At 34.2% G+C, this 13,890-nt stretch overlaps 1 protein-coding gene across 2 annotated transcripts in view; it reads right to left on the reverse strand.

The window, feature by feature from the left end:
• Positions 1-7,821: 7,821 nt before the first annotated feature.
• The window catches only part of LOC108558531 (early growth response protein 1), a 14,912-nt gene continuing 8,843 nt past the window's right edge, over positions 7,822-13,890 (reverse strand). The window contains exons 1-2 of one of the 2 annotated variants that reach the window (XM_017915463.1): positions 11,055-12,386; positions 7,822-9,394 (exon numbers count right to left, since the gene is read on the reverse strand). In XM_017915463.1, coding sequence (XP_017770952.1) covers positions 7,995-9,394; positions 11,055-11,409 — 1,755 coding nt within the window. In that variant the 5' untranslated portion in view covers positions 11,410-12,386 and the 3' untranslated portion in view covers positions 7,822-7,994. Of the gene's footprint in view, positions 9,395-11,054; positions 12,387-13,890 lie in introns of those variants that run through there. The other variant, XM_017915462.1, reaches the window with a different exon arrangement.

Consider the following 13,890-nt stretch of genomic DNA (forward strand, 5'->3'; position numbering starts at 1 on the left):
TAGAGTAATTACTTTTACTTGAATATTTGATTTACTTGTACATTTTATAACTTAATCAAAAATTAACTATTTTTATGTAATAATAGCAAAAATTGAAAGATTAAGAAGAAAATCACATATATCTGCATAAAATAATCTAAAGAACTACTTGATAAAGTTGTAATGAAATCATTGTGGATTTATTGAAATTTTATAAATGTTTCCTGCAGCGAAGAGATGCCGCAAGCAGGCAAATAATATCTCCATGGAGATGCGTATTGTCATCAATCCAATTTTAATGGGAACATTCTCGATATTCACGACTAGATAACACACACATGAATATTGCTGCGAAACGCCTACGGATGCTGCGGATGAATTTTCCACGAAACGAGCCGGTTTCGACGTGTGCGCCGTGAACCTTGCCATTTCCATGGAATTCATCCGACCATCCGTACACCTAGATTCTTCGAAATTGCAGCAGTTTTTGTAAAGGGTCGAAAAATCCTATCGATTGATGTACATATTTTTCGGTTAATTAATATCGCAAAATTTGTGAAAATGTGACACGAGAACCGGAAGCGCGACCGTGAAACTCTCCACTCCGCCGTGACGTAACGAGCAACAGGTAAAGTGTTGGTATGTTTGTGTGTGTGTAATTGCTATGACAACGCGTTGTGATCGATTCGTGGCAACCCTGACGCGGGGCAAGGCAAGGCCGCAACCCCAGGCAATGTAGAAATGATGATGACCTTTCCCCGGCAAGTTCACGTTCATCCCTCGCGCGATCCTCGAAGCTCCGTTCTTCCTCCTTCACCGAATGAATGAATGAACGAACTAGTGAATGAATTCCAACGTAATCCATCTGAATGATGAGCGAAGCACACTTATGACCCACATATAGACGCGATGCATCATCCCTTTGAAGGGAAACCGCGGCGCCGCATGTGTGTGTGCAACTGGTACATTGCACCAATGCGATTTCGGGTCACGAACTTCCTCTATCTCTCTCTCTCTTTTACTCACATCATCTCCATCTTCTTCATCATCATCATCATCAGCAATTAACCGGAGTTTACTTATGCTGATGATGTCGCTCTCGTCCATCTCCGCGCATGATGATGATAGTCCACTTATTTGCTGTTCACACGGCGGCAGCCTCTGTACGCGTCGATGTGTGTGCACAAAAAATTACCACTTTTCTTCGGTTCTCTTCACTGGTAAAAAGATACATAACATTTCGGATTTGGGACATTTGAACAATCCGAGTCCGAGCGTTTATAATTATACTAATTTAGTACCCGCAGAAGATGTATCGGAATGATTCAATCTCCAGATGCTCGCAGCTTTTGATATCGCAATGTAATCTACTCTCCAGTTGCTCTTTCGAAACTGTTAATTCCAGTGTACATTAATATAATTTTTCAAGAAATCTATGAAAGTTACAAAAGTAATAAATTTATTTTTTTTATTATTTAATCAAAATACATTTATTAGAATTAATAATTACATAATAAAGTGTCTTTAATTTAGCATCTTTTGATATGAAAATCTATAAAAAATGTTAATTATTAACCGAAATATGGCAATTTTTACAATTGATTTTGCATTCTTTATTTGTTAAAAAAATAAAATTTACAAAGTTTACTAAATAACTCAAAATTTATAAACTTTTACATACATTCTACAATTAAATCAGTGTCTTTAATTCAACATCTTTTGATATAAAAATCAATAAGAAATGTTAATTATTAACAGAAATATGACAATTTTTTCAATTCATTTACATTTTTTATTTGTTAAAAAAATAAGATTTACAAAGTTAACTAAATAACTCAAAATATATAAACTTTTACATATATTCTACAATTAAATTAGTGTCTTTAATTCAACATATTTTGATATGAAAATCCATAAGAAATGTTAATTATTAACCGAAATATGGCAATTTTTCCAATTAATTTTGCATTTATTTATTTATTTAAAAAATAAGATTTACAAAGTTTACTAAATAACTGAAAATATATAAACTTTTACATATATTCTACAATTAAATCAGTGTCTTTAATTCAGCATCTTTTGATATGAAAATCCATAAAAAATGTTAATTATTAACCGAAATATAGTAATTTTTCCAAATTGATTTCGTTTTCTTTTGATTTTTGAGTTATTTACTAAATTTAGTAAATAACTCATAATTTATAAATTTGTACATAAATTTTAAAATTAAATCAGAAAAAATATTCTATTTCTTATTCTTTTTTTTTATAAAAACAGTACATAATAATAATTATTAACTAAGTTATAGCCATAATTTCATGTCATCACGTTTTAATTAATAAGTCGACAACCACGCGCACTAATTAAATAATTCTAAATGATAATTAAAGACAAAACTGTATTGCTTGCAATGAGCGTACTGTGAGATTCGCAACTTTTGCTGAATTTTAGCAATAAGCTAACAAAATTGAGCTGCAATTAATAAAAAATACTAATTATTAATTAATATTACTTTTCAAACGTAAGTTTAATTAAAACTGAAACTGGTTTAAATACATATTTCAAGTGATGCAAAAAAATAAAAATAAATGAATGGAAATGGATCAGCTCTTGAATACTTTTCGCACAGCGAGAAATCGATCAGTGGAGCGCGCGCTTTTGCTTGATCATTATTACTTCATTTTGCTTACGAAATACATTCGATTTGAATATTCGATGTTGAATTATCGAGAGCGCTCGAGCACCGAGATTTTCGTGTGTGTACCTTTCTCTCTCTCCGCCAAGTGTTTGCCGATCCGTAATTTATGCGCATTGTGGCGCTTTTTTCGGCCGGTCAAAGGTCAAGAAGATGGAGAAGAAGAGAATTGTTGTTTTGTTGAAGGAGAGAGAAGAGAGGTGAGTTTGAGAGATGAATGTTTCGGGTGGTAGGAGAGATGTTGATGAAGAAGAAGAAGAAAAGGGTGTGTAAGATAAGTAACGACAATGGATGTGGTGTGCTCTGGTGTGAAGAGTATATAATAAGAATGTGTATAAAGAGCAGAGGAAGAATAAGAGGTGGATGTATCCACTGCCAAGAGAGAGAGAAGGAAAGGAGATTGTGTGTGTGTGAGAAGGAGCGAGAAGATATGAGAACCATTCACAAAAGCTTACCATCCCACGCATCCCCGATCCCAAATGAGTTGTGTCTTGTATCAAAGCGACTGTTTAGGAAACTTGCCTTAATGCAACGAGATAAAGGCTTGGTCAAGGTGGGGCACGCGCTAACAGGCTTGACGTCACTCGCGTGGCCCAAGAGCACAGGACTCTCTTCTCTCGACATCAGTCGTCAGACGGATCCCTCTGCACACAAAACGAAAAGAAAGACTACACCAACAGTTCTAGCAGAGCGCGAAACTCCTCTCCTCTTCGCAGACCTAAGTTGGAGGTGGTTGTTGCAGAAGAGATCACCAACAACAATAACAGCAGCAAAAGAGGAATGCGAATGGCAACAGGTCTACGAATCAGCAGCAAGCGACGGCTCGCAACAGGTCTCCTCCGCTTTGATCCCGAAGACCTAAAATCACTACTAAAAACCATAAACGAAATACTTGAAAACACTTCTTCCATCCAAGAATAAACACACACATTCTTATAGAGAAGAATTATTGTTACATAAAGAACAATACAAAAAGTTCGTTGATCTCTAAATATTACAAAACTTAAATTTAACATTTACTAAATTACCAACAATGTTGAAAATTAACTTAATAAACAATATTTTTAATAATCTAATTTCATTAATATACTCAAATCTATAAAATATTGAGAGCATTTCATATAATAAATACAAAACTTACATTTGTACTAAATAATTTAACATTTACTAAATTACCAACAATGTTGAGAATACCATAATAAACAATAGTTTTTACTAATCTAATTGATACTTTTCATAAATAGATTCAAATCAATGAAATATTGAGAGCATTTCATATAAAGAATACTAAAGAATTTAACATTTATTAAATTACCAACAAAGTTGAGAATTACCTTAATAAACAATATTTTCACTAATCTAATTGAATCTTTTCATAAATAGACTAAAATAAATGAAATATTTAGAGCATTTCATATAATAAATACAAAACTTACATTTGTACTAAAGAATTTAACATTTACTAAATTACCAGCAATGTTGAGAATTACCTTAATAAACAATAGTTTTTCTAATCTAATTGATTCTTTTCATAAATAGACTAAAATCAATGAAATATTGAGAGCATTTCATATAATAAATACAAAACTTACATTTGTACTAAAGAATTTAACATTTACTAAATTACCAACAAAGTTGAGAATTACCTTAATAAACAATAGTTTTTTTAATCTAATTGAATCTTTTCATAATTACCTTCATAAACAATATTTTTTTAATCTAATTGAATCTTTTCATAAATAGACTCAAATTAATGAAATATTGAGAGCATTTCATATAATAAATACAAAACTTACATTTGTACTAAAGAATTTAACATTTACTAAATTACCAACAAAGTTGAGAATTACCTTAATAAACAATAGTTTTTCTAATCTAATTGAATCTTTTGATAAATAGACTAAAATCAATGAAATATTGAGAGCATTTCATATAATAAATATAAAACTTACATTAACACTAAAGAATTTAACATTTACTAAATTACCAACAAAGTTGAGAATTACCTTAATAAACTATATTTTTACTAATCTAATTGAATCTTTTCATAAATAGACTCAAATCAATGAAATATTAAGAGCATTTTATATAATAAATACAAAACTTACATTTGTACTAAAGAATTTAACATTTACTAAATTATCAACAAAGTTGAGAATTACCTTAATAAACAATATTTTCACTAATCTAATTGATTCTTTCATTAAGTAGACTTAAATCAATCAAATATTAAAAGGATTTTATGTAATCAATTTTTAATTTTATGGAAAATATTTGATGTAAAGTAAAATTGAAATTGGTAAAAAATTTATTACATAACTTAAAAGAAAACAATATATTTTTTTTATGGAATTCTATTCTAAGTTATGTTTACTTCAAGAATAGTTTGCAACAAGGTTCTAAAAATCAATATTATCTAAAAGAAAGTCAAGAACGAAGAAGTTAAGAAAATTGGAAAAATTCTTATTTATTTCAAACTTCTGAAATATTTTCAACAATTACAGTAAAATTTCAGGATTTTTTTCTAATCTAATTGATTTTTTCATTAAGTAGACTTAAATCAATCAAATATTAAAAGGATTTTTTATGTAATCAATTATTAATTTTATGGAAAATCTTTGATGTAAAGTAAAATTCCAATTGGTAGAAAATTTATTATAAAGCAAATATATTTTTATGGAATTTTATTCTAAGTTATGTTTACTTCAAGAATAGTTTGCAACAAGGTTCTAAAAATCAATATTATCTAAAAGAAAGTCAAGAACAAAAAAGTTAAGAAAATTGGAAACATTTTAGTTATTTTAAACTTAATTGATTATATATGTAATTCTGTAATATTAGAACATTCAAATTTATCAAATTTCTGAAATATTTCCAACAATTACAGTAGAATTTCAGGATTTTTTTATATATATAAAGGATGATGAAGAAGTTGAAATTGGGGATAAATTAGAACGCATCGATTGAACTCATCGTTTATTTATTTTCACCTCTTTATTCATTTCGTCTTCCTGCTTCAATTCATGTGAGAATGAATACGTAAAAAATAAAAATTAGAAAGAAAGAAAAACACAATAACAGAATGACAAATTACGTACAGGTTTTCTTTTCATCATTACTATTTTTGTTTTTGTTTTCATATCTCGTTCCTCATTTTAAAACATTTATTTATTTATATATATAGTTTAGTGGTAATGCGTAACTGGAGAACTCTTCATTATATATATATAATATTTATACATTTATCATTATGTACAGGAGAGAAAACATCTGTTGAGACAACATTTACAAAATAATTTCATATCGAAAATTTCATTAATGTGTACAGTGGAAAGAAGTAAAGGTGTGTGTGTGTGTGGTGTGTGATAACAAATCTACAATATCCATGTATTCAAATATCACATTCATAATACAACAGCCTCATTGAGTCAATAATTATTTAAAAAAAAAATTCTTTATTTTATCATTTTACCAAAAAACATCCTTTCGAACAACAACAGCAACAACAGTAACGATTCTTCGATACAAAAACAGATTAAATTGATGGGATTGAACATATCTAGTTTCATGTTTTATATAAAAATATGTAAGGGATTTAATTTTTTGTTTCATCTACTTTTCAATTTACAAACGAAAAACAATAATGCGTGTTTATATGTTCAATGTCGTGTGTGCACGATGGAAGGAAACAACGATACGGATTCAGCGGTAGCTTCATCCAACAATTACAATAGTATTTTCAATATATTACATATATAAATTTCTGTTTAATCATTCTGCTTCTGTAACAATTTATATTTTTGAATGTTTAAATACTATTTACAGTACGTTATTTATTATACAACATAATATTTACAATTTAATACATCCTTATCTATAATTATGTATATATATATATTTATTTATTTAAATGTATAGAAATAAACTCTTTCAGATCGCACTGAAATGCGAGGGAATAAATGAAAAAATTAGGCCTTTTCCTTTAATAAACAACAACAACAATAACGAAAAAGAACTTACTGATAGTTCACGCTTTACTGAAACAACTTTTGAGTAATTATTGATTATAGATATGTTGTAAAATTTACGATTTACTGAAAACTAATTTGTTATTGTGTGTGTGTGTGTGTGTAGTTAGTTAACATAGTTGACTTCTTGGATCACGAACGTTTATAGATAAATAATGCAGAGCAAGGAAAAAAATAATAATAAGTGTGTGTCCGAGAAAATGCAAAGCAGTAGAAAGTCGCTGGAATTTTCCTTCCTCCTTCGTAATTTTCCCCCAACGCGTGGACAGTTCCAATCTAATTGAATCCAGCTGGTAACTCTACTAACGCTATCTGATTTCCTCTAAGTAAAGACACTTCGTTTAAGGCAATTTTTTTTACTCTTTCACTCTCTCTCTCTTAACAATCATCTTCATTCCAAATGTAAATACATAAATATACACTTTGTTCGAATTCTTTTTGAAAGATATACAATTTTGTTGTTTTTTCGGACGAATATTGACTACAATCTCCGAGACTATTGACGTTTCAAGTTCAAAAATTCTCATTAAATTTGTAAAGAAAGAAACAAAATAGTAATAATAAAATTAAAAATAGTAATAGGTAAAAAGATCGTGACGTATTGCGTTTTCGTCGTGGTCACGATTTCTTTTAGTTTTGCAGAAAATAAATACGATATAATCTAAAACGGCAACAATACAATATATATTTAACATATATAATAATAATAGTAAATAGAAAATAAAACACTAGTACGGAATGTATATATATATATAGATAAAAAAAAATAGTTTCAAAGTATCGTGTGTGTGTGTTTGTTTGTTTGTGTTATTTGGCAACAAATTATTTATAAAAATAGTAATTATTATTATGATGATAATAATAAGAGAAAAAACAATAATAGTAATATTAATTAAAGCCTTTTTATCTTGTTATTAATTGTTAAAAAAAAAACTAATAATGAAAGAGAAACACCTAGGGCGTGTCTTCGGCGACACTCGCTTAGAAAAATAGAGTTTTTGTTTTGTTATTAATGTTTTTTTTTTTTTTTATTTATAGGGGAGGGTGGGCTTTGAAACACTTTTGTTTTTACGGGCAACAACAGATGGCACTCTTGAAGACGGGCCTGGAGATCATTTGTTTTTTTTTTGCATTCTTTCGAATTGATTGATGCGTTTTGCGGACAGCAACAACAATACTAAAGTTTACTCGATCCGCACGTAGATGAGGCGGGCGGCGTCGGTGCCGAGATCACAGTCGTCGCGGATGAAGAGAACACATTCACCTGGGGCCAATTCGGCCGTTGGTAAGTCTCACAGGGTCGTCGTGACGACGGGAAGGGTGAGGCCCTCGTCGCTGGTCACGGTGTGCATGTGATGCTGGTGAGGATGCAGATGGTGATGCTGCTGGACCTGTTGCTGTTGGTGCTGGTTGTTCATCTGCTGTTGTTGTTGTTGTTGCTGTTGCTGGGAGTTGGTTGCTGCGGAAGAGGATGATGTCGTCGATGACGATAATTTGTTTTCCTTCTTCATGCGTTGCTTGAGGTGGACTTTGGCGTGCCGTTTCTTTTCGTCGCTGCGCGCGAATTTGCGACCGCAGACGTCGCAGGAGAAGGGTTTCTCTCCCGTGTGCGTCCTGATGTGCGTGGTGAGGTGATCGGACCTGGAGAACGAGCGCATGCAGATGCGACACTGGAAGGGTTTTTGTCCGGTGTGGATGCGGATGTGGCGCGTCAGCTCGTCGGACCTGGAGAACCTTCGGTCGCAGTTCTCCACCGGACAGGCGTACGGCCGCTCGTGCACCGGGGTTTTGCTCGGTCTGTTCGGGTATTTGCGCGGCTTCACCGGCACCAGCTTCAGCGGGATCGGCGATTGCTGATACACCTGCGAGAGGATCTCGTGTCCTTTGCTGGTCGAAGGGTTGTACTCTGCCAAGGCTACACCGTAACTTCCACCTGACTGCTGCGACATCTCCCCCGAACATCCCGAACTGAACGGCTCCTGCTTAGGCACGAGCGTCGATGAAGACTGCGGCGGTGGAGGCACCAGCCCCGGACTGTAATCCTGCGAGTCCCATTGATATTTCGCCGGATTCGAAACGAGCGGTTGCCTCGCGTAAACCAGATCCTGCTGCTGCATCTCCATTTGAAGCCCAGACGACGCGGAGCAACTGGTGTAAGTCGGTGGTTGCTTCAAATTGCACTCCATGCTCAGCTGCATGAGTTGATCAGTTTGAGAGCGATCGTCGTACTGCGTTCCAGCAGGACTCGGCGTCGCCGAAGGATACTGCTGCGGCGATTGCGAACTCCCCGATTGCCCGAGGAGCCCGTACATTGCAGGATATAAAGGTTTATCTCCGGTGGACATCAACCACGGATTCACAGATGAAGGCGAATGCATATCCTGACTCGCCAAGCCTAGAGGACTTTCAGGATGCATCTGCATATTCCCGCTCGATAAACCCGGACTCGTCCCGTACATATTCCTCTGCTGCAGCTTCGTGTTGTTGTTGTTATTATTATTGTTGTTGTTGTTATTGTTGTTGTTCGGATACATGCTCATCGCGCTGTTACTCGTCGCCTCCTCTTCGTGTCCCCCTGGACTGATGGCGCTCTCCTGCGGCGTGCTTCGCTCCCCCAGGTGACTGCTTCCCGTCGGCGAATGTCTCGGGCTTCCGGTCTGCTCCAGCGACAGTTCCTCCGGGTCCAAAGAACCTGCAAGAAAATCTACGGTCAGCAGGTTGAAGCAGGTGGTTTTTGTGCTGACGCACGCACGAGTTTCTATCCCCGATAATGGGACGCGATACGTGCACGCGCGAGATTAGATTACATTTTGCATTTTATCATCATCAGCAGCAGCAGCAACAGAAGCAGCAGCAGCAGGAAAATTAACTAATCCTTCCACTACCCGGCTTTTCACCATCGATCCGCGACGGACTTTGCGCGCAGATTTACAACTTGTTGCGATTCATTCATGCAATTCACTCCTGTATACTACATAAACTCCAACCACCCCATAAACTTTAATCATTCAAGTAAATTCATTCATTATTTCAAAATAATACTCATTTTTTAATGAAATTACTGATCTCCTTACAATGTTGTTTATTTGCAACAAATTAGTGATTTTACATAAGATTTATGATGTAAACATATAAGAATTATTTAGTAAATAATTAAAATAAGAACACAAAAGTGAAATAACATCTGCCGCATCTTAACGACTTTACCGCAACTCTCTCAGTTGACTTTGTTAATTAATTTCCACTTTTGTTATAAATAATTTATTAATTAGATTATTATGATGAACTAAATTATTTACATTGTGTACATTCAATAATTTACAGTTTTGATATATTAATAGCTACACCGTAATCCAATTTAATATTGTAAATTTATCTGATTTCTATTTAAAATAGTAATTATTATCTATTAATAATTGTTAATATATTGTGTTTGCAGATTATAAGTTAAATATATACATTAAATAAACTTTACATTGATTATAATAAATATTATAATTGATATATTCATTCAATTAAATTGTATTAACGAATATGAATAATACTTGATTATTATTATTTGATTATTCTGTTAAATGTTAACTTTTTTTTTTAAGAAGTCGTTAAAATTAATTAAACTCATTAATTGAATCATCGAATGATATTCATAAACGTTGTGGTTGTTAAGATTTATGTATTTATTTTTTGAGAGCGCGCGCGCGTATCGAATTTCTCCTTTTATTTTATTTTTTCTTTTCGGTTTCAGCGTTATATTATTAGATGCTGGTATAGGATTTCGGTGTAAATTTATTGTTTGTTTTCTCTTTCGGTTTTTCAAGTGGAAATTATTTTAATTGTGTAACTATTATTGATTCAGGCGCGCGTGCAGTGTTTCCAACTTGTTGCCGATTTCTATGTATAAGATGATGTGTAAGTAAGTAAGTAAGAGAAAGAAGTAACGCGCGCGCTTCTCTCGATCGATATATAGACATAACAACAAAAGTTTGACGCAATCCTTGTGGCTATTATTATCGGTTTCGTCTGTTTTTATGTATGCTTGTTGTAATATATATATATGTATACACGTAGTCATTTATTTATATATTTTGAGTGTTGCGAGTGGATGGAGTACACGACTTGTAGTTTCAGCGTGGAAAACGGATCGAGCGAGCGACCGACGGTCGGGTTTAAATTTAGATAGCCCAGAGAATGCGTGTGTGTACGAGAGCGGCGGAGTGCGTGCATTTCTGTAGACCGTCGGGTTAAGTGTTGTTTTTGCACCTGTCGCGATCCGTCCGAGCTCTAAGAAGATGCATCGTTTTCTTCTATTTGCAGTTGTTTGATCGTGGACATCGTCGTCGTAGCGAACTCACCTGTGATGGGCGGAGGTTCGACGACTGTGGATGGTCCGAAGAACGAGAGTGTGTCTCCGGACGTGGTGACCGGCGTGTTGAGATCTCCCGGTTGCGGCTCCTCGGAGGAGGACCGCGCGTCCTCGGCTATGGAGGAACAGGTGACGGCAGGAAGAGGAGAGCAGCCGCCGCCGGCTTCGAGGCTCGTACCCGTCGCCTTGTACAGGCACGTGTCGAAGCTGAGCACGTTGAAGTGATGGGCGGCGGCCGCAGCAGCCGCCGTCTCCGTCAGCAGGAAGGCCGAGGCGTGATGGTGGTGATGATGATGATGGTGGTGGTGCTGTGAGGGCAGCGTGTCCAAGCCGTCCATGATCATGTTGTAGGCGCGATTCTTCTCCTCGTCTTCGGTGGAGAAGGAATTCCCGCCGCCCGAAGGAATCGATGAAGATGTAGAAAAACAAGTATCACCGCCGTTGGATGTAGTGGAGGAGGAGGCGGAGGACGTAGCAGCTCCTGATCGCACTACACTCGCGGTCCCGTCGCCGCTCGTCGCGGGGGTGGCGACAGGGGCGCGTAGGCGGCTCTGGGTAAACAACTGCAGAAACAACAACAACAACTGCAACCACCCACCACTGTCATCCGTGAATCGGTATCGTAGCAACAACTTTTAACCACAACCAGCAGTGTGTACTATCCACTATATATAGTCGAGCGCACCCCACAATGTTTATTTATTTATTTATATCTTCAGTTGCGTTTTTATCGTCAGTAGTAACAGCTACATCTGTTGCGTGTATCTTCTTCTGTATCTTTCAGTAGCAGCAGGAGTATTAGATACCTGGATCTGCGTGATGCACAACTACAACTGCGAACGTAACCGGCTCTCTCGGATGTCGCTCGGAAACTGGTCGCGACGCGAGCGCAACTTTACTTTTATGAATGGAGCATCTGTTCCATATTTGGAAGTCGCAATGAACGCTGCTGGCCAATGGGAACGCTCGTCTCGTCCCCCACCCAGACGTCCTTTCACGCCCCCCGCCCCCTCATCCACCACCGTCCATCTCCTCCTCTTCGTCCTCCACCTCTTTCGTCGCCCCACCACGATCGTGCCCGACGTCGTCGTCGTCGCCGTAGACCGGCAATGCCATCCGCACGACTCGAGTATCTGACGTCGCGCGGTGACGTAACGCGGCGCCTAAATATACCACTCAAACGGTGGTCGATTCCATCAAGGACTCTCTCTGTCTCTCCACGGATCCCAGACCCATCGCCGCAAAAACATGCTCATCCACACAGACACACACACGTACCAATAACCACAGAATAATAATCATCATTTTCCTTCCTCTTTGCATAACATAATCTAATTTCATAATTCTAAATCTACTAAATAATAGTTTAATTAGGTAGTAAAAGTAGTTTTAATATATCAAATATTCTGTAAAGCTTCTGAAATGGTAAATATACACAAAATTCTATAAGATTATTATAAAATTATATGAAAAAAGTTTGTAATTATGTTATAAATTTATAGAAAATAAATTAGCTTTTTGAAAAATAGGAAGATTCACTACTTCTTTATTATCTTGATACTGTTAGAAATTATAGTTTTCTTTTTTTATATTTTCGATATTAATTTATAAAAATTGTAGAAACTAATGCATTGACTTTAATTGTAATAGAAAAAAATTGCGAATTTTTAATAAACAATTGAATTAAATTCTTATGAAGTGTTTGTTTTTTTATATTAAATTATATAAGAAATCAAGTAGCATTGTAAAATAACATTTGATAGTAAATATACACAAAATTCTATGAGATTATTATGAAATTACATGAAAAAAGTTTGTAATTAATCGACTAACAGTTTAATTATTTATGTTATTTGCTAAATGAATAAAAACAACAATAACAAATTTATAGAAAATAAATTAACTTATTGAAAAATTGGAAGATTCACTACTTCTTTATTATCTTGATATTGTTAGAAATTACAGTTTTCTTTTTTTATATATTCGATATTAATTTATAAAAATTGTAGAAGCTAATGCATTGACTTTATTTATTTTGTGTAATAGAAAAACAATTGCTAATTTTTAATAAACAATTGAATGAAATTCTTATGAAGTGTTTTTTCTTTAAATTAAATTATATAAGAAATCAAGTAGCATTGTAAAATAACATTTGATAGTAAATATACACAAAATTCTATGAGATTATTATGAAATTAATGAAAAAAGTTTGTAATTAATCGACTAACAGTTTAATTATTTATGTTATTTGCTAAATGAATAAAAACAACAATAACAAATTTATAGAAAATAAATTAGCTTATTGAAAAATTGGAAGATTCACTACTTCTTGATACTGTTAGAAATAATAGTTTTCTTTTTTTATATTTTTGATATTAATTTATAAAAATTGTAGTAGCTAATGCATTGACTTTATTTATTTTATGTAATAGAAAAACAATTGCTAATTTTTAATAAACATTTGAATGAAATTCTTTGTGTTTTTTTTTTTAAATTAAATTATATAAGAAATCAAGTAGCATTGTAAAGTAACATTTGACGTCGTTGTTTATTTTGTTTTTCAATTGATAATGTCAGTTATTGAATGTCAAAAAAGAAGTATTAATTACGTAAATAGTGTTTTGTGCGCGATGGAAACGGCTGCGAGCGCTAAAAATACGTTTGCGTCGAAGTATTGGAGAAGGTAATGGTGTTAATTGCAAATAGAACTTGTTTGCATACGTAAATACACGCCGATGATACGGTGGAATAGATTTCGGACAATTAAATATAGCCGTCGCGCGACTATTCTGGACGTCGGAACAGCTGTTGGCGATCATCATCAT

This window comes from Nicrophorus vespilloides, unplaced genomic scaffold (genome assembly GCF_001412225.1).
Source record: "Nicrophorus vespilloides isolate i.1.1-1 unplaced genomic scaffold, Nicve_v1.0, whole genome shotgun sequence".
In the NCBI taxonomy this organism is placed as follows: Eukaryota; Metazoa; Arthropoda; class Insecta; order Coleoptera; family Silphidae; genus Nicrophorus; species Nicrophorus vespilloides.